This window comes from Ambystoma mexicanum, chromosome 4p (assembly GCF_040938575.1).
Source record: "Ambystoma mexicanum isolate Mex_15411 chromosome 4p, UKY_AmexF1_1, whole genome shotgun sequence".
Taxonomy (NCBI): domain Eukaryota; kingdom Metazoa; phylum Chordata; class Amphibia; order Caudata; family Ambystomatidae; genus Ambystoma; species Ambystoma mexicanum.
Genome location: NC_090927.1, coordinates 1,269,248,349 through 1,269,267,246, shown reverse-complemented (window position 1 = coordinate 1,269,267,246; position 18,898 = coordinate 1,269,248,349). Strand labels below are relative to the sequence as shown.

The following is an 18,898-nucleotide window of genomic DNA, read 5'->3' as shown; positions in this document are numbered from 1 at the left end:
ACAACTCACTTGATGTGAATGTAATCACATTTTGTGATTCATGAGACCATACTTACCAGGACATGGGATGCCTTCGCACTGTTTTGTCTCACGACCATTTCCTTGGCAGTCTTTTCCACCCATCTGTGGTAAGGGGGAGTTACAGAGGCGTATTCGAGTAATGTTACCAACTCCACATGTTACAGAACAAGAAGACCAGGGAGACCAGTGACTCCAGCGTCCATCTTGGCGTACTATTAAAAGAATGATGGGATGAAAATGTATATGCATCTCAAATCAAATAATTGCAAGCATATTGATTACAAATTGGATCTTGCTTGATCTACCAATCAGAAACCCAAGCACTATGATCATCCGGAAACGTGTGCATGAAATCCACTGCTGAAGAGCTCATTCAGCACTCTGGGGCCTGAGTGTGGAGGTTATGCTTAAACAATGTGGTGTTCTTAAATGCCACTTGTTTTAATTTGGTGTACCATTTACTGCATGGGGCTTATGGACGGTACTTTATGGAGTAAGACACATATTATTTGCACAGTAATGGTCTTTCTGGTGCTTGTGTCTGGTTATTTTCACATACTTTTCATATTCCCCCATCCAGGATATTATACATTGTTTACCTCTATTAAAAAAAGTAGGAATTAATAGGGGAATTTATGTTACTATATCTCTCTCCTACATATGCGTCTCCCATAATGCCCTACATGCCAACACTCTCAGATTGTTGATTATGTGTCAGTATGTTGGATTGAGAGCACGTTGTGTTTGTGCAAAGTGTTTTGTGCTATTCTTGCATGGGGAGGATGGTTGGATGCATGTAATTCGAAACAGATACTAGTACTAGAAGGACTGCTACTGGGTAAGTCACGCCTGTCGTCTGGGGTTTGTGGCAGTGGTTAGATCCACATGCTTTGCACATACTAATGAGCATTGTTAGTGTGTTGATTTGGGAAAGCAGAAGTTATAGAGGAAAACAAATCATGAAGCACCACTGGACCCACTTTTAAGTCCACTCTAGAGTGTCAAACTATGCAATAGTGTGGTCTTAAAGTGTGCATTGAACTGCACATTACATTTTACAAATAAGGTATAGTGGAATCTGGGCCAGGAATGTAAGCATAGCTCATATCTCCCATGTGCAGTGAGCACTTGGGGTTGAAATAACTGTCTTTTGAGTATGTGCGGAACACTCCTCAATGCAATAAACAATCCATCTAGTGATGGACTACCGTCTTAAACTGTGACAAAAGAAACAAAGAACTGACTTGTCTTATGTATTTGCTTTCTTCTGTCCATGTCAAACATGTCTCGCCTACTCACGGCTAATGTGTGTAAGGATCTTTCTACGTGAGACTATGGCTTTGGGAAGAAAGCAGTTAATTCAATGGACTGGTGTATATGAAATTTGGATATGCATTTTAGGTGAGAATCTTATGTGATTTGTAAAAACCATCTTGCTGTTGTGTATTTCAACAATCAGCTCATCTAATGACAGTGCCTACAAGTCAGTAACTCTTCTTATGGATGTGATAGAAAGCAAGGAAGTTACTTAACATCTGAGATGTTTGGGGAACATTAATGAATATGTTCAAAAGGTTAAATCAATAGCCTGAACATGACTGTGTTTAAGTCCCAGCTTGGAGCAATATGAACCAATTGTGGGTGTATATGTTTAACTCCTTCCATGAATCCTTTATCAACTGGTACCTTCCACAATGAAACCCTGTGTGTAGATGTGCTATATGCCAGAAGGGCTGCAAGGTGTAGCGTAAGAGCATTGAAAATTAAACTAGATTCTATTTAGTGCAGCAGGTTTTGACCATGTCCTTAGGTGTGCAATCCACAGGATTGATTATATGTGTTCTGCACCAAATGGCAAACCTTTTCCACTTGTTAAAGTAGCATGTGTGAGTGTTTGTGTGCTTCCCTCAGAATGATAATGCACCATGTAAGGAAATCTAAGTGAGTAAATTGTATGATTTCAAGAGCCAAGCAATCAAGTTTAGTTTGCAAGTATTCAGATGGGTTAACTGTTTTTGCTTTTGTGCTTAAAAGGTGTGCACTGGGGGCATCCTGTTGGCAGTTACATTTCTATGCACAGTGTGTGAGGGTATAACATCTGTCTCACCTATGTTGGTATGATCAGGATTAGTGTTATGATCCCAAGACGATGGCTGGAGTGTGAGCTGAGTGAGTGAACATTAATTCAACAGATAGCCTTTACATGGAAGGGCCGCAGAAATCAGTGATGAAGCAAGTGTTATCATTTACTGTGCATACTGGGTGAGGCAAAGTTATTGCTTTCATCTTCAGCCCAGTTGTTGAAAGTGACCATAATGAATGTATGTCCACTGAAGAATGTGATTGTGGTGACAGGTATTTCATACCTAGGGAAGAAAGGAGGATAGTCCATGGCATGGGAGATTGCTTTGAGGATGAGTATTGTTGTCATTGAGGATGCAGTGGCTAAAATATACACAATGTTAGGTAATTGGGTGTTTGTAGATTGAGCTAGTGATAATAGTTGGAAGAAACAACAATAATGTGGCCAACACTTTTTAGTTTATCTTTTATTGAACAACATTCTGAAGGTCTTGGCATGGTGAAGTGATCAGGAATGGTTAAGCCGTCTGAGAGCAATGCATGTGGAATGGAAGACATATTCAGTAACTCTGTTGTCTTTGTTGAACTGGAATAGATGAGGCTGAAGTGAGTGGAGGATGATGAGATTGGAACAGACTTGTCCTTTGTGGTATATGAATAAAGGATGAAGAAGAGGAGCTGGAGAACATGGTCCATCTAAGACACGTCATCTTATATTTATCTCTATTTAAATGGGTGCATGATTGGAATAATGACAGTATTTTAGGAAACAATCTATTGGCAGGAAGATGTCACCGGCCACTACCTGAGAAAGAGCTGAAGAGCAGATTTTTTGATTATCTCACTGATTATAAACTGAAGAACATGAATGGGGGAATAAGGATCTTGAAATCAGAGAGGTTCTGTAAAGATTGAGAACATTGAAACAGATATCTTAATTGAGAGGTTGCACCAGTCACAGTGACCAGTTGATAAAGAATTGGAAGATAAAAACAATGTATTATCCTGGGAAGTTAGTGGGCAAAACAAAGAGAGAATCTGTTGCAAAAATTCAGCAACTGAAAGTTGCACATTGTTTCATTTAAACTGCTATAGTCACATTCAATATTTACACAATAGAGTCCCTGCTCCAAGGGTATCTTGGCACTAGGAGACACATAACAGAAGTGTATATTGTTACCCACTCCAATGGTGCTCATTGTATACATCACTGTAGGATAAGAGTATAGCTTCAATCAGCAGGTTTGAACCTGTGACCTTCAGGTCACACACAGATCACCTCATTGCATACGTTGGTCCATTGAGACAAATGTACCTGCTTACAGGTTAACTGAAGACTTGTGTGAGTAACTTAGCACAGCACAATTGGTTGTCAAAAGAGATATTTCTTGACTATAAGGGTTCTAAAAGATAAGAATAGGCTGATATGATTGCAAATGCACACTGACATTCGCATGTTGAAAGTGGAACTATTGCAGATCATGACATTGATAAAAGCGTCTGTTTAAAGCTATTGCATTTAAGGTGGCACTCAAGTAAATGTGCATTCTTAAATTATTATTTTTTTTTTATTACTTGTATATAATCAGAATAAGATTTTTACAAGGACTCAGAAACATTTCGGTAGCACGAAAGAGAAGTTCATGATAGACATCACCAAGGGGACAAGAACAAAACAAAATTATTTGTGTGTAATATTATTTGGGGTAAAGACATCTACACTACTGGGGTGAATATGAATGTTCAACTGCAGACAACAACGTGTGGAATGTCACTATGTTCTTATTTTAACGTTCTTACAAAATGGTACACCAGGAAAAAGCATGCTCATCTGCACGAGGGTTAAATTAGCCCTATTCTTTGTTGTGAGTTAGCCAAATCCGGTGTAGACTGTTCCTTTTCAACATTTACAAGGGTATTCGAAGGAGATGAGTATACAAAGAAAATTCAAATAAAATCAAGTACAGATCTCAGTGCTACTTACTGCGGTGTTCGCATTTTTCAATGTTGCAGGTCCTTGTCTGGATTGAAGAGCCGCCACAGGTATTGCTGGTGACATCGCATGACCTTCCTCGCTGTTGAGTTCCGGAGCCACAAGTTACAGAGCACTCTGTCCACTCAGACCACGGGGACCAGCCATCTTCACTGCCTAGAGCAGAAGGCAAAGTTGGCAAAGTTTAACTGAGTCAATTCAAAATGACGCTTCTCAATTTCTGAGCAATAACGCGCAGCACACAAAAAGCGCTTCCAGGGTGGTGTGGCCGAGTCACTGGCATTCAATCAGGGACCAGCAGGCGGAACTTACACGAAGCATGAGAAATAGCACGACCAGCAACCGCGGGAGCGTGGTTAATCACGGATCACACATCAGCTGCAAAACTATTACACCGCGCTTGCGGCCTCAAGAATGATGACATCATTATTGGGAGACTGGGAGATTAAGAGCCCGCCCTGAAGAAGGACCTAGAGTCCGAAATGCATCGGCTAGGGCTTCTGCAAATAACCAATTAAATAAATAAAAAGAAGATTTTCTTACCACATGAAACTGAAGGATTGTTGCATTTTGTTTCAACAAGTAAATTCTACAAAATTGAACATTTAAACTATAATTTGAAGTAGTTTTTACTACACAATGGGCGTCTCCAGGCTCAGTGAATATTTCACTGAGCTTTTTCTCCTTTTTGGCTTTTCAATTTCTGCTCACACTTAAGCTCTTGCAAATGGAAAGATACACTAAGATGTGCTTTTGTGCATTCACAAATGTGCCTCTGATTGTGCACATAATCAATGTAAGCATCATTCAGAGGCCTCTTTTTGCTCAGTGTTCAGTTGCACCTTTGAATATTTCACATTAAGGTGGTGTGTGAACCTGAAAGACAAACTGGTACATGCTGCAGCCAGATGACACAATTCATCAAAGGCACACTTGAATTTGGGGTTTGCCTCTTGTCACAGGACATGAACCTTGTGGGTTCATGCATCATCAGTTGCTTGATGACCAGTACCGAACGACTGCACTCGAGTCTTCCATAACCCCCTTGGATACAATCCCTAAAAATCGGAAATTGTTTTTGTGCATGGGCGGTCCATATTTTCACGCCCCTGTGTGGAAATATATATCAGCATGACTATGAGAAGACTCTTAAACATGGATCTATGAGAACAGCAGTTGCACCAGTGGTGGGTGAAAGAATAGTCCACGTGTCAATCAATTCCTGCTCATGAAGCATGGAGCAGCGACAACATTCATCGTGGACATATTAAATCCAGCGTCCTTACTCTCCCAATGAATGAATGGGACATTACATCCATATAACAGCACCCTGCTGGGACGAGAGCAGAACGAATGATCGCCATGGTCACCCCCATATTAACATGAAGGCTGCATCACCACTAAGATGCCCTCCCAAAGCTATGACTCGTTTACTGCGAGTGCAAAAATACTAAATGCACAAATGCCTCTTTTTTTGTTCTCGAATTTCTGCTCACTTATATGTGGGGTTGGTTAAGGGTAATTAATTATGTATGGCGACTATGGGGGAGGCAATAGTCACCTAGATCCCACCCGTGCACTAATAAGTAATGGAGGTTAACAGCATGCTAACAAAATATCTTGTGTCATAAGTAATCTCATATGTGGAGAACTGCCACAAGACAATGCATGCAGGTCTGGCTGAACGATATCCACAAAATGCGTAAGCCAAGGGGCTTACATAGAATCCACCAAAGGCAGCCATGTAGACACACACTTGTCCAATGCTGCCCGATACTGTGCTCAATTCATCAAGTACGATATCATTTTACTAACAATTTGAACAAGGCACTCTATAGATTTGCTATATATTTATGAACACGTGGCCTCCTTCTTGACCCAGCGGAAACTGAAAAGAATATCCATATGCGGATTGATCTGATTGCTTAGCCATAAGGACTTGTTACCTACATACATGAAATATGGAGAATGAGATGTCACACCACTGCTACATATTGTAAGAGACTCCTAAATGTCTAAGCAAAGAATAGTAAATATGCAGAATAGTCAATGGATTCAAAGTGATAAAAAGTGCAAACGTGTGTATGCAAAATGGGCTATAGATAAGCCTAAAATACTAGGAAGGTAGCTAACAATTAGAAAGGAGATAAGCGCATAATAACAGTTATACAATGGGTTGCAAAGGTGCAAAAGTGCATGTGTAAGATCCACTGCACATGAGCCTAATGTGCTAGGAATGTTACTAGAAATTAAAAAGAGATAAAACCCAGAATTTAAATACAGCTTACAAGGAGCTGCTAAAATTCAAACACAGAGTAAAAAAATGTGCTAAATATGTGGTGGATTCATAATGTGGTAATATAAACGTGCGAAAATACAAATGCAGAGTCCACAATACACATGCCTAGAAAACTATGCAAACACCTGGAAAATAAGACTCACAGTTAAAAGAAAAATTACTTAAAATTAAGACCCACATACTAAAACATCCTGTGAACAAAGGAGAAGGGGGCCACCCGACTGCTTAAAAAGACTTGTTATGTTATGTTATTTTGCATTTATATAGCGTCTTATATACAGTTGGTATGGTCTGAAGGCGCTGGTAGGTTGAACGCCCTTGGGAACTGAAGTTCAGATCAGTAGAGGGAGTAGGGAGAGTCAAAGGTGCGTGTGAGCACCAGGTATGTGTGCAGCTTGAGCGTGTAATAGCTGCTTCTTAGCGATAGGTGTGGTGATTGAGGGGTCAGGAATATGTGTTCGTTCTGGCAGGATTTATCCAGACCAGATGTGGCTGCGTTAGGCCTGAGGAGCACACTTGGCTGGGGGTGTGAAACCAGCAGTGTTTACATAGAGTGATGTGGAGTATGTGGCGGTTGTAGGTATGAGAACAGTTATACCGAATGGTGTCATAGTATCTCTGTGTTCTAGTTGAGTGGTGGTGTAAAGGAGAGAGTAAGCGTATGGTGGGTTATGTGATCATTCAAACGTTTTCAGCATTCCAACTATCCTTTGTAGTTCACAACATCCGTTCCATGCACCCAATCCACTCCATGCACCCAGTCTGTTCCCAATATTCTGGTCCGCTCCACGCACTCATGCATTCCAGTTCACTCTGCGTGATCTAGGCCGTCCCGCGCGCTCCAGACTGCCCCGCGCTCACGAGTCTGGACCACGCAAGCCCAACGTCATCATCCATTCAACGCAACTCGTCTGCTCTACGTGGCACATCGATTTATTCCAGACACTCCTTTGCTCGTGGTACTGCACTCCTTCGCTCCAGGCACTCCTTCGCTCCAGGCACTCCATTGCCTTATGCCCTTAAACACACTACGCAACCGTCCCCTCTACGCACCCGTCCCCTCTCCGCACCCATCCGCTCTCCGCACCCATCCGCTCTCTGCACCCATCCGCTCTCCGCACTCATCCGCTCTCTGCACTCACCCGCTCCCCGTACTCACCTGCTCCCCGCACTCACCCGCTCCCTGCACTTATCCACTCCCCGCACTCATCAGCTCTATGCATCTATGCATCCATTCCCCAAACTCATCCACGCCCCAAACTCATCCGCGCTCCGTGCTTGTCCACGCCCCGTGCTCATCCCCGCCCCGTGCTCATCCCCGCCCCGTGCTCTTCTGCTCCCCACGCTCATCCGCTTTATGTACTCATCACTTTCCGGGCATTTAACAGCAGTATCCCGTTCTACATATTCATCTCTACACTCATCCGCTCTATACACTCATCCGCTATACACACTCATCCGCTCTACACACTCATCCGCTCTACACACTCTTCTTCCCAGCGTTCTACACATTCTTTCGCAGTCACTCGGTCTACACACTCATCTGCTCTACGCACTTCTGCATTCTACGCACAACTCTGTACTTACGAACTTATCTGCTTTACGCATTCATCCATTCTGCACATCCAGCCACTCTACACACTTATCCGTTCAACATATTCATCCATTCTATACACTCCTCATATCTACACACTAATCCGATCTACACACTCATTTGCTCACCGCATTCATCCGCTCAGCGCATTCATCCGTTTCACATGTTTCGTCGGTTCCAACGATTTCATCCACTCCATTCACTCCATTCATTCATCATGCATTATATGCATTTCATTGATTTAAATCTGTGTTTGTAAGATTTATTCTTATTATTCACTTCACTGCTTTGCTCTACTTTACTCGTTCTATTCTGTTTGTCTTTTCAGTTTATATCAGTGGTTATTAGATGTCGATTTCTCACATCTGGTAGTTTGTTGGGTTGGTGTCATTGAGGTGCTTTTATTCTGTTTGGGTCATTTCGCGTATGGGTCGGTTCTAGGGGAAGATCCAGGTTTTCAGCAGTTTTCAGAAAGACATTAGATCCTCAGTAAGGCAGATGTGGTGTGGGAGTGCGTTCCACATTGTGGGGGGCAAGGCTGAGAATGATGATCCGCCTAACCTGACTGAGTTTGTTTTAGGGATGACTAAGAGGCTGGCAGAGCTTGATTTTAGAGTGCGTTGAGGGTGATAGTGTTTTAGCTTGTTTTGAAGATATTGAGGTCCGGTTTTATGCACTGCTTGATCGGAGATGAATAAGGTTTTGAAGGTCACCCTTCGGGTGACTGGAAGCCAGTGCAGAGTCTTAAGGGCTGGGGAGATGTGGTCTCTAGAGCTGAGTGCAAGTAGCAGTTTGCCTGCAGCGTGTTGTGCCCTTTGAAGTTTATTCAGTTGGTATGCGTGGAGTCTGAGGTAGAGGGGGTTTGCGTAGAGTCTTGATATAACAATTGATTGGACCGCAGAGAGTCTGTTGGGAAAGGAGAGATATGGAAAGATGCGTCTAAAGGTTTTAAGGTGGTAGTGGCATGACTTTGAGATGTGTTGACTTGGCGCGAGAGTGTTAGGTCAGAGTCAAGTGTGCATCCAAGGTTTATCAGAAACCATAACCAGGAAATCTTCCCTCCGTCCTAAAAGAATCCACCATGCCAACCAACGCCAAGTTCCCACCATAAGCAGAGCCAAAGCTGGCAGCATTGGCTTCCCACACATAGCACCCACCCTCTGGAACGACCTCCCCACCTCTCTCAGAGCTGACCCCTCTCTGTACTCCTTTTGTAAATCCCTCAAAACCACACTTTTCACAAAACCTGTATCCTCCTATATCCTCGCCCTCCCCCCACTGACATTAACTGTACCTCAACGTTTTGATGTCTGTACTGCCAGCTTATTTGACTAATTATGCGCCTGTAAAGCAAACTGCCTTGTAATTATCAGCCTTCCTTTGTAACCAGCCTAATGTTTTATATTCAACAGCGCCACGATGCCCACAGGCTATTGTGTGCTTTAAAAATATGAATAAATAAACTATCAACCACTCTGCTATTTTCCAAATGAGAGGTCAAAATCTGTTGCTCTGGTACATCAGTGTTTTCCACTATATTATTAGCCTGATCTTTATTTATCAATAGGCATAGTTCACTCAATTAATCTTCCCTTTGTTCATGTGAGATTACATTTAATTCTTTGGATAATTTTTGCTGATTTTCATTCAGCACCAATTCTTTCAACATCAGCTGCTCATTCATCTTGGTACAAACGTTTAAAATAATGTCAACGGTAGTTAAAAAATCAATTTTTCCATTTAAACTGAGCGTACTATCTACCTCTAAATCCGAACCACACCAAGATTCATTATCTTCATCTAACGTTATCGCTCACCAATTTTTCTAAATCCGGCGTGATAGATACATTAGTCCAATTATATTATTCATATCAGCCAAAGTCTCTAAACTTCTCTCATGATGTATTCTTTCCTCATTACTGACCAGCCCCATAGAGTCTATGATATTTGTGCTGCATATTTGATAGAGTTCTATCCTCCTTACTTGGGTGGCCTGAAGGCTGACCCATTGAATGGCGCTGAAAATCCTTAGAGATTTAGAATGGAATTATTATCTATTACTGTACTGTTCCCTGAGTGTTGGGCTAACTCTTCGTTAAAGTCTTCCTTCCCTTCCTTCTTTTTAGTTAGGTAATCCGAAAATTTAGTTTGTTCCAAATTTGTCCAAGTCATTTTCCATTTTTGCATTTGACCTAGTAGTTAGTTTTACCATAGCCCCATTGGGAGTAGTTTTGATAACTATTTCTTCTCCCTTTCTGTGATCTTAATTTAGGACCCTTTCTATTCCTAGAGGGAGGTTACTACTAACTTACTATTTACAATTTATATCAGTTTCTCAGCCACAAAATCCAGATAACCTTTAGCTATATAGCTTTTATTATAAATAACATGCTCTGTTCCCAGTCTGATCTATATCTTTATACATTTCCAACCAGGTTCTCACTATGAAGTTCAGTGTGCAATATAAACCATTAATGGTGTAAAACAGTATAAAGTGCAAACAGTATAGTTCCCAATATGAGAGTGCAAATACAGAATGTGTCCCTTCAATTTGGCAATTTATAGTGCCAAAAACATACTTCTCAATAGAAGGTGCAAAATATGCAATGTAAGTCTTCATAAGAGTAAACAGTATAAGGTGGAGGCGAAACAGTACTCATTAGAAAAATACCAGTACGGAATATGAGCCTTCAGTTTATGAATCTAAAGTATCCATGATGCTCTTCTCAATATTAAGAGCGAAATTGCACTAATAACCATCTATAATGTGATCAATACAGAGTTCAAGTAATGTCAGTCTCAAAAAGTGCAAATGTTAATGTTAAAGGACATTTGTACCGCGCACTATCACCACCGGAGTTGTTCCCTGGCGCTCTGGCGGCTCTGAAAGAGGAAATGAAAGGTGGTTAGTGGGAAGTCGCTGGAAAAGTTCAAGAGAGCAGTGATGTGCTGTTGGCGGCCTCCGTTCGGTGGGTCCATTGGCTGGCCCTGGGGTGTTTTGCGGCCGGTAGTCGTGTACTGTTGTGCGTTTCTATGTGTGTTTTTGTTTTGTTGTTGCAGTTTGTTATGCTGTAGGTTTGTGGTTGTGTTTGGTTTGGAGTTTGAGAGGTGTATGCAGAGGGGGAAATTGTTAGTGCAATTGGTTAGTTGGCATCTTTAATAATAATAATTTTGCACTTATATATCGCTATGAACCCTCGGGTATCTGAGCGCTGCTTATTATTACCCACGGTGTGTGGTGCTCATTTATCGACCTCAGAAAGATGAAAGGCTGAGTTTGCCCCTGCCGGGAATCAAACCTGCAAGCTCGGCACGGATGTCAAAGCGAACGCTCTACTCGCTGTACCACTTGACCGGCTACTCAGGATCTTTATCCTGAATTGAGGCACTGGGCTTCTGTAATTTCCCCAGGTGGGGTTCGGGAGCACCCCTCTGCCTCTGTCTAGATCTTGGTCCGTCTGGCCCGCGAGGTCCCTTTCACATATGGCCCCCTCCTCCCTTCCCACTCATACGGCTAGCGCACCTGCCCATGTCCACAGCTCATATATTGTGGTGATTTCCAATATACCGATAATTCCACTATACTGTGGTACCTGGTGGAAACTTACGGACGAGTGCAGTTGTTTGGTGGGAAGTTGATTCCGTCTCAGTTTGGGTGTCGCCTGTGTTCCCTCTAACCGGCGTTCTTCGTTCAGGTGCCGTGGGAGCTTCTTCACATCGGGAGATGTCCACCGTCTGTACTGGGGGTTGTCTGAGTCCAGTTCATTCATCCCTTTCCGATTCGGTTTTCAGTTCGAGTTTGTGGTGTTGAAGAGCCAGGTTTTTAGCAATTTCTTAAGTTTTAGGTGATTTTTGGTGTTTATGTCTTTAGGGATGTTCCAGGTTTTTGCGGCTAAGTGGTAGAAGGAGGTGCCTCCCAGTTTCTTCTTGAGGTATGGTTTAGGTTCCAGGCGGATTTCGTTGCTTGACCCGAGGGGTCTTGTTGGTTTGTAGATTGTCATTTTCTTTTGTAGGAATTCTGCTCCCTGTCCACTGATTGCCCTGTGCGTTATGCACATTGTTTTGAAGGTGATGCGATGCTTTACTGGGAGCCAGTGTAGTGTTTTTAGGGCAGGGGTGAGGTGTTCTCTTGATAGTTTGAGGAGTAGTCTGGCTGCTGCATTTTGGATCTGTTGTACTTTCTTCAGGAGGTATTCTGGAATTCCGATGTAGTGGCCATGTGCATAGTCGATACTTGACATGATGAGGGCGACGATAGTGACTGTTTTGTGCGTGAAGGAGAGGGAAGGTAGGATTCTTCTTGCCGTGTGGATGAACAAGAAACATTTGACTGTTGCGTTTAATTGTGGTTCTAAGGTTAGGGAGTTGTCCATCAGGACTCCCAGATTTTTTACTACCTTAGATGGTGATGGTGCGGTTCCCATTTCCGTTGCCCACAGGATGGTGATTTCGTTCTCTTGGTCTTTGGATATGAACATGATTTCTGTCTTTCCTGGCTTGATTTTCAGGTTGTTGGCAGCCATCCAGTTGAAGACTTCTTTTAGACACTTGGTTAGGGTTGAATGATCAGCTTGGGTGTCATTGATTTTGTAGATGATTTGGGTATCATCTGCATAGCTGTAGCATGTGATGATGTATTTTTTGAAGATTCGGATAACCGGAGTTTGGTAGATCTTGAAGTACAGTGGTGATAGTGAGGATCCTTGTGGCACTCCACAGTCGTTAACTTTTGGAGCGGATTTGAAGGGTTTAATCCATACGGTTTCTGTTCTGTCTGCTAGGAATGACAGAGTCCAGAGTAGTGCTGTGTATGTTAGGCCTATGTCTTCTAGTCTTTTGGTTAGGGCGTCATGACTAACTGTCGAAGGCTGCAGAGAGGTCGAGTAGAATGAGGGCTAAGGTTGTGTTGGAGTCTGCGTTGGTTTTTAGGCCATCCCAGATGGATACTAGTTCTGTTTCCATTCCTCTTGCGAGTCTGAAACCGACTTGAGCTTGGTCCAGCAGGTGGTTTTTTTCTACGTCTTCTTGGGTTTGTTTAAATACGTAGGTTTCCACGTAGGGAATGTTTGAAATTGGCCTGTAGTTGGAGGTCTTCTGTGTCGCCACTTGTGTTTTTCAGTGATATATGCTGATTTGAACATCTTTGGTACAGTTCCTGTTGCTGGAGAAAGGTCCATAAAGTTTCTGTAGTATACTGCTGGTGTTCCTTGTGCGAGGATTGATTTGTAGATTGTCATGATGCCTACCCCCGGAGCACCAGGCCAGGCCCAGCACCCCCGGGAGCAGGCATCACGCCCCCGGGTAAAAGCCCAGTGGCCCTTTATAGGGCGCCAGGCTCATGTTGGACATCAGTCCTGGCGCCATAGGCGCCAGGCTCATAAAGGGAAGTGTTTGGTGCACTTACCTGAAACAGACCATGCTGCACACTCACCTTATGCAGATCATGCTGCATGAAGAACCAAGCCAAATGAGGCTTAGGAGGGACTATTTTTCTGAAGGAACTATTTTGTTACTTGGGTGGGGCTGTGGAAGAATACTCACCTGGAAATTCTTCCAAGGCTATTTAAGCCACACCCGGACAGCCACATGTGCTTCGCGTTGTTCTGCATCCCAGCAGCTGAACGCTCACCGTGTCTGCTCCTGCACCTGGACTCCAGCCACGCCCGCCTCGAACCTGGAACACCAGTAAGGGAATAAGAGAAGAGAAAGGTGAAAACCAAGAACTATTTCAACCTTCTTACCTGCATCCGGAATCTTCACGCCAGCATTCCAGAAGGAAGACTTCCATTTAAAAGCACTGCGTTGCTCGCTGCAGCGCCGCGCTTCACTCACCTGTTCCCGAGACGCCGCCCGGCTCCATCGCGGCTCTCAGTGCTGGTCGCCACATCCCTGCACCGCACCTAAGGGAGAGAAGAAGAGACAAAAGGTGAGCAAGGGAACACAAGAGGAAAGCCGGATTTTCAGCCATATTACTTACCGGCTATTCTTGGTGAACCATTCCACATCTCGGGTCGGCGCCACATCTCTGGCAGGTACCGCACCCCGGCCCCTATGGGAAAAGGACAAAAGACATTACTGGGGAATTATAAAGACATTTAGAGGGGTCGCCCTCATCACTGACTCACCTGATTTACCCCGGCAATTTAACCCCTCAACGGATCGCCTTTGTTCTGCACCTGAAATAAAGGACAGAAAAAGACAACATAAAAGGGGGCTCACACTTGAACTTTTGCATCTTCATACTTCCCGCGTATCGCTCAGTAAAGTCAAGTGGATTTGCCAACGCCATTCTAAAACCAGTGAAGTAACTGGACGAACGCGCGCCCCTGCACCAGAAGCAGGATGGAGAGTTCATCCTTCCAAACCATAAGGTGAGCTTAAACCGGGGGTTTTGGAGGAAGTCAGAGGAGAACGAAGGGCGAAACGGGGGAGCAAGCACATTATTCAGCAGACAGTTAATCCCCTTTCTCATCTGCAGAAGGATATTCCTACGGGCCAGACAACCAAGATTTGGGGGTCCAGTTCAATCGGTGGTCCGAATTCTGCGCATCACGCTTGAAGAGGCCACAGCAACCCAGACCAGACTAGTGCCTCCGTGGGAGCCAGGTGAGCGTTACATAGATGTCCGGGGGACAGGGATCCATGGGTGATCCAGCTTTCTTGCTGTGTTTTACCAGCAATGCAAATGCCTCTGCTGATATTTCAGGAAGGTTTGAGTTTGTGCTGAGGTTCTGTGATGGGTTCGCTTTGCAGTATGTTGTGGTCGGTTGGTATGTTTTGTATGGATTGTCGTATGTCGATTTTTTTTTAAGTGGTCTGCCAGGTCGTTGCATAGTTTCTCTGAGGGTGTTGTCGCATCCTGGTGGGTTTCTCATCTCTTTAATGAAGTTAAACATTTCTTTTTGTGTGTTGGCGGCATTGGTGACTCTGTCATCATAATGCCTTTTCTTCACTTTTTGAATTTCCTTCTTGTATGCGCGGATTTGTCTCTGGAACAGTTTTTTGTCTGGGTTGTATTCTTTTCTCCATTCCAGTTCCATCTTTTTGTTTTCCTTTTTCATGGTGCTTAATAGTGGGGTGAAACATTTTGCCATTGCTCTTTTTTTTGATGGGGTGGTTTTTCTGGGGCGATCTTGTCAATTGCGTCTGCGATCAATTTGTGTAGTAGCTCCGCTTTCCTGTCTAGGTCAGTTAGCTGTAGTTCTGTAGTTAACGGTTTGGTTAATTCCAGTTGTTCGAATAGGTTGCTTTCTTTGACGTGTTTCCAGTTTCTTTTTGAAGGTGGTTGTGAGTTTAGGGGGTTGGATGCAGACTTGAGTAGGCAGAGTGATCACGAATGGGATGATGAGATGGTCGCTCAACAGTATTGTGTGGTGATGAGTTTTTCCTCCGCGAAGATTGCGTCGAGGGTGTGTCCTGCCGAGTGTTGCCCCTTTGACTAGTTGTCGTAGTTTTATGGTAGTGAGTTCAGTCAGTGAGTTTAGGGAGTTTGCGTGACTGTCTTCAAACCAGATGTTGAAGTCCCCCAGGATGATTAGGTGTTCGTGGATAATGGGTATGTTGGTGGTGGCTTCTATGAAGTTGTCGAAGGTTGCATCATATGTCTGTGGTCTGTACATCAGGATGAATGGGACGTTGGTTTTTGGGCTTGCTGTTCGGTGTATTACCATGGTTTCACAGTTTGGGATGTTGTGCGGTTCATCTGTTTATTTTCAGGTGTCCTTTGAATGCTATTGCATTGCCTCCTCCTTTTTGGATTTTCCTGTTTATTTGGAGGCATTTGAAGTTGGGTGCAAGGCAACTTTGGAGTGATTTTGTAGTTGTCGTCCAGCCATGTTTCTGTGATGAACAGTATGTCATTGTCATTGAGTAGGTCGAAGATCTCTGTTGAGTGTTTTGACATGGATCTTGCATTTATAAGATTGCAGTGGAATTTGGGGGTGTCGTTTGGGTTGGACTTTCTTGTTGAGTTAGTCTTCTGATCGGTGTTGGGGTTTCTTTCCTGGTCGAACTCTTGCTGAGGTTGGGGTTTGGGGTGTCAGCGTCTTCAAAAAGTTCTTCTAGGTTCTGTCTTGGGTCTTTGTTTTCACCGGGTTCATCTTCAATGAGTTGTGGTTGTCGATTGGAAGTTCTTTTTTGCTTTGGTGATGAAAGGTGTTATCGCATCGGTGGTACGTTTGTTGTTTCTCGTGTTATTCATCCTTCTTCTGCGCTATTGTGTGTGGTAGTTTGATGTTGCGGCTTCTAGCGTTGGGTTGGTTTGCTCTGGTGACCCGTGGTCAGCAAGTTAAGGAGTTAAGTAGAGGGATTTGGGGGGGGCGTGTTCTGTAGTTGTGGTTCTTTGTTGCTGTTCGAGTGTTTGTTGCTTCTTCTATTTTTCTTTCTCTCGGACTGGGTCATTTGCGCGGCATTGTAAGAGGTTGCTTAGTCTGTTTGCTGATGTCCATTTGGTACTGCTTAGGTCTGGTTGTCTTGTGGTGTCGTAATGTGCGTGGAGGGCTGTCCGCTAACAGTTAAGTCTCTGTCTGTAGGTGGTATTTCCAGATGATGTTGTCGGCTCGTTCAGTTGCGTCTAGAGAGAGCTAAGGGAGGTGGATTAGGGGTTATATCATTAGGTGTTCTCAGTGGCTCTCTTTAGTGTCCGTATCCTTATATGTGGTTCACTGCAGTGAGGGTTTAAGGAGGATATCAGCGGGGTTTGGGAGACCTGTCAATGAGATCTGAATATCGTGCTATGCAATCTAGAACTGAAACCCCTTCTAAGCTTGAGAGACCTGTATAGCGGGAGAGAGACCTATCAATGTAATCTAGATATCACACAATCCAATTTGGACAGAGACCCGTGCTAAATTTGAGAGACCTGTGTAGTGGGAGAGAGGCCTATCAATGCAATCTAGATATCTTACAGTGCAATTTGGAGATAGAACCCCTACTAGATTTGCAAATGCAGAATGAGATGGTATGAGCGGTGACAGGTGTAAACAAATCAGTTCTCAATTTAAAGTGCAGGGGTCATTAAAAATAATGAATGATGTAAACAGTATAATGTGCAAACTATGCTATTTCTCAATTTAAAATACCAAATGCTGTCTTAACCATCAATGGTATAGACAGTTTAAAATGCAATCAAAAGTCCCAAAATATAAGTGCAAAATGTACTGTTGACTAACAACCAATTTTAAAAGGCCAAGAGCCGTCCACTCTTATTATATTTTCAGTAATATTATAATAAAAATCCTGCTACATGTGTTCGCACGGTGCATAATATATTACGTTAGGATTTCAGCCCAGCCAGCAGGTCTTTATCGCACTGGCAAGTCAGAGAGTCCCAGTTAATCGTGGTAATTCAAACAAGGCTCACTTTCGACATACCAGCCTCTAAGAATAGGTGCCCCAATGACCTCACCTCTTTCACCGCCGCAAAGACCGCACAGGGCATGCCCGACAGCTTAAGGAGCTGCCCAAGTCCGACTCCCCCCTGCCCCCCGGGTGCCGTCCACTAGCTCGGCAGGATGAAGTAAATAGACAACCAACTCATTGCAAGATAGGTTCGCCTGTTTTTTTTATTTTTTAGATGTTATAGGTAGAAGCTGTTTCTGTTTAAGACGTACGGTGGTATGAACAGTCTCAGGCCCTTGTAGTCCCAGTGTCCTGGCCATGTGACCTAGCCCTTCCTCTTCTTGTGCTCTTCCTCTTCTTTTCCTGCTCTACAGAGATAAGGACCTCTTTCACTTAGCTGCGTGACGTACTTGGGTTAACTGAATGTTACAAACGTTATACGGACTAGAATATTACAGGATTATGGTGATTATAAAGGCAGTGATACGTATTGGCAGCCCGCGTAGCGTACTTACTAACAAACTAATATAATAAGAGGAACCGGCGGCACCGTGCCGCACTACTAGGTACCTCAGGGGCACACCGGCTGCCTCTTGCGCAGAAAACGCTCCACACTCGCAGCTGTCAAAAGCAGACAGCCCCCACCCTCATGGGGGAGGAGCAACGCTCCGCGAGCGGGAAGGCTTTCCTCTCCGAGAGAGGAGAGAGCAGCCCCCTCCCTTGTGGAGGCGTGACCTCCTGCAGGAAGCCGTGGATGCACATGTATGAGCCCGGAGCCCCCACCCTCGGGTAGGAGGGGCCAGAGTGCATAGCGCTCATTACGTTACGATCGAGGAATTCGGTTCAGTACGGAGCAAGCTCATTAATCAGTCACAAGCTATTTCTCGCTCACAGAGCAAATTGGGACAGCGAAAAGCCACGTTTAACAACAAAGAGCAATAGTTATACAGCTTAGAGATTACTCTGTGCAGCCTGGTATAACCAGAATCTGTGGAGCAGACAAGGTGCAGCCTCATACAAGCAGCAAGTGAGTCAGTGGACGTGCCACTACACCTTGAAAGGTATTGACAAGGCATCTAATAGCACAAAATTATGGATAATTTTGAGTGGAGTGAAGAGGAACAAGAGGCAGTCTACTCAGAATACCTGGCCTATAGTTTTAAAGAAGTGCTGGGGGACTCACTCATTGAGGTGGTGGCTCAAGGGGTCCGGCCCCTCCAAGATAGATTAGAGACAATAGAGTTGTTTCTGAGCCAGAAGGATAAAAGCACCATACCGAAGGCAAGCACGTCCACAAGGGTCATGCCAGAGTATGGCCCGGAAGAGCAAGAACTCTTCACACCCCCCGGGACAGACAGGAGGGGTGGTTCCAAGAGCCCCAGAGGCTACCGACGCTTTTAATTGGTTGCATGAATCTTTCAGGAATAAGTCGGAGGTGCCGAGCCTCAAGACTCCCTACCCGGGAGAGGATAATATGGGCGATATGGAAGAAGACTTTCCTGAGGAAGAACCCATAGAATCTCCGACCTCCCCACAGGAGGAAGCCAATAAAGAAGGGGATGAGGGAAGT

General features: G+C 44.0%; 1 protein-coding gene across 2 annotated transcripts in view; it reads right to left on the bottom strand.

Moving 5' to 3' along the window:
- Positions 1 to 18,898, bottom strand: part of THBS2 (thrombospondin 2) — a 389,899-nt gene that overhangs the window by 230,585 nt on the left and 140,416 nt on the right. For both annotated transcript variants that reach the window (XM_069606958.1, XM_069606957.1), the window contains exons 8-9: positions 4,088 to 4,252; positions 57 to 233 (exon numbers count right to left, since the gene is read on the bottom strand). In XM_069606958.1, the coding sequence (XP_069463059.1) occupies positions 57 to 233; positions 4,088 to 4,252 (342 nt within the window). The remainder of the gene's footprint in view (positions 1 to 56; positions 234 to 4,087; positions 4,253 to 18,898) is intronic.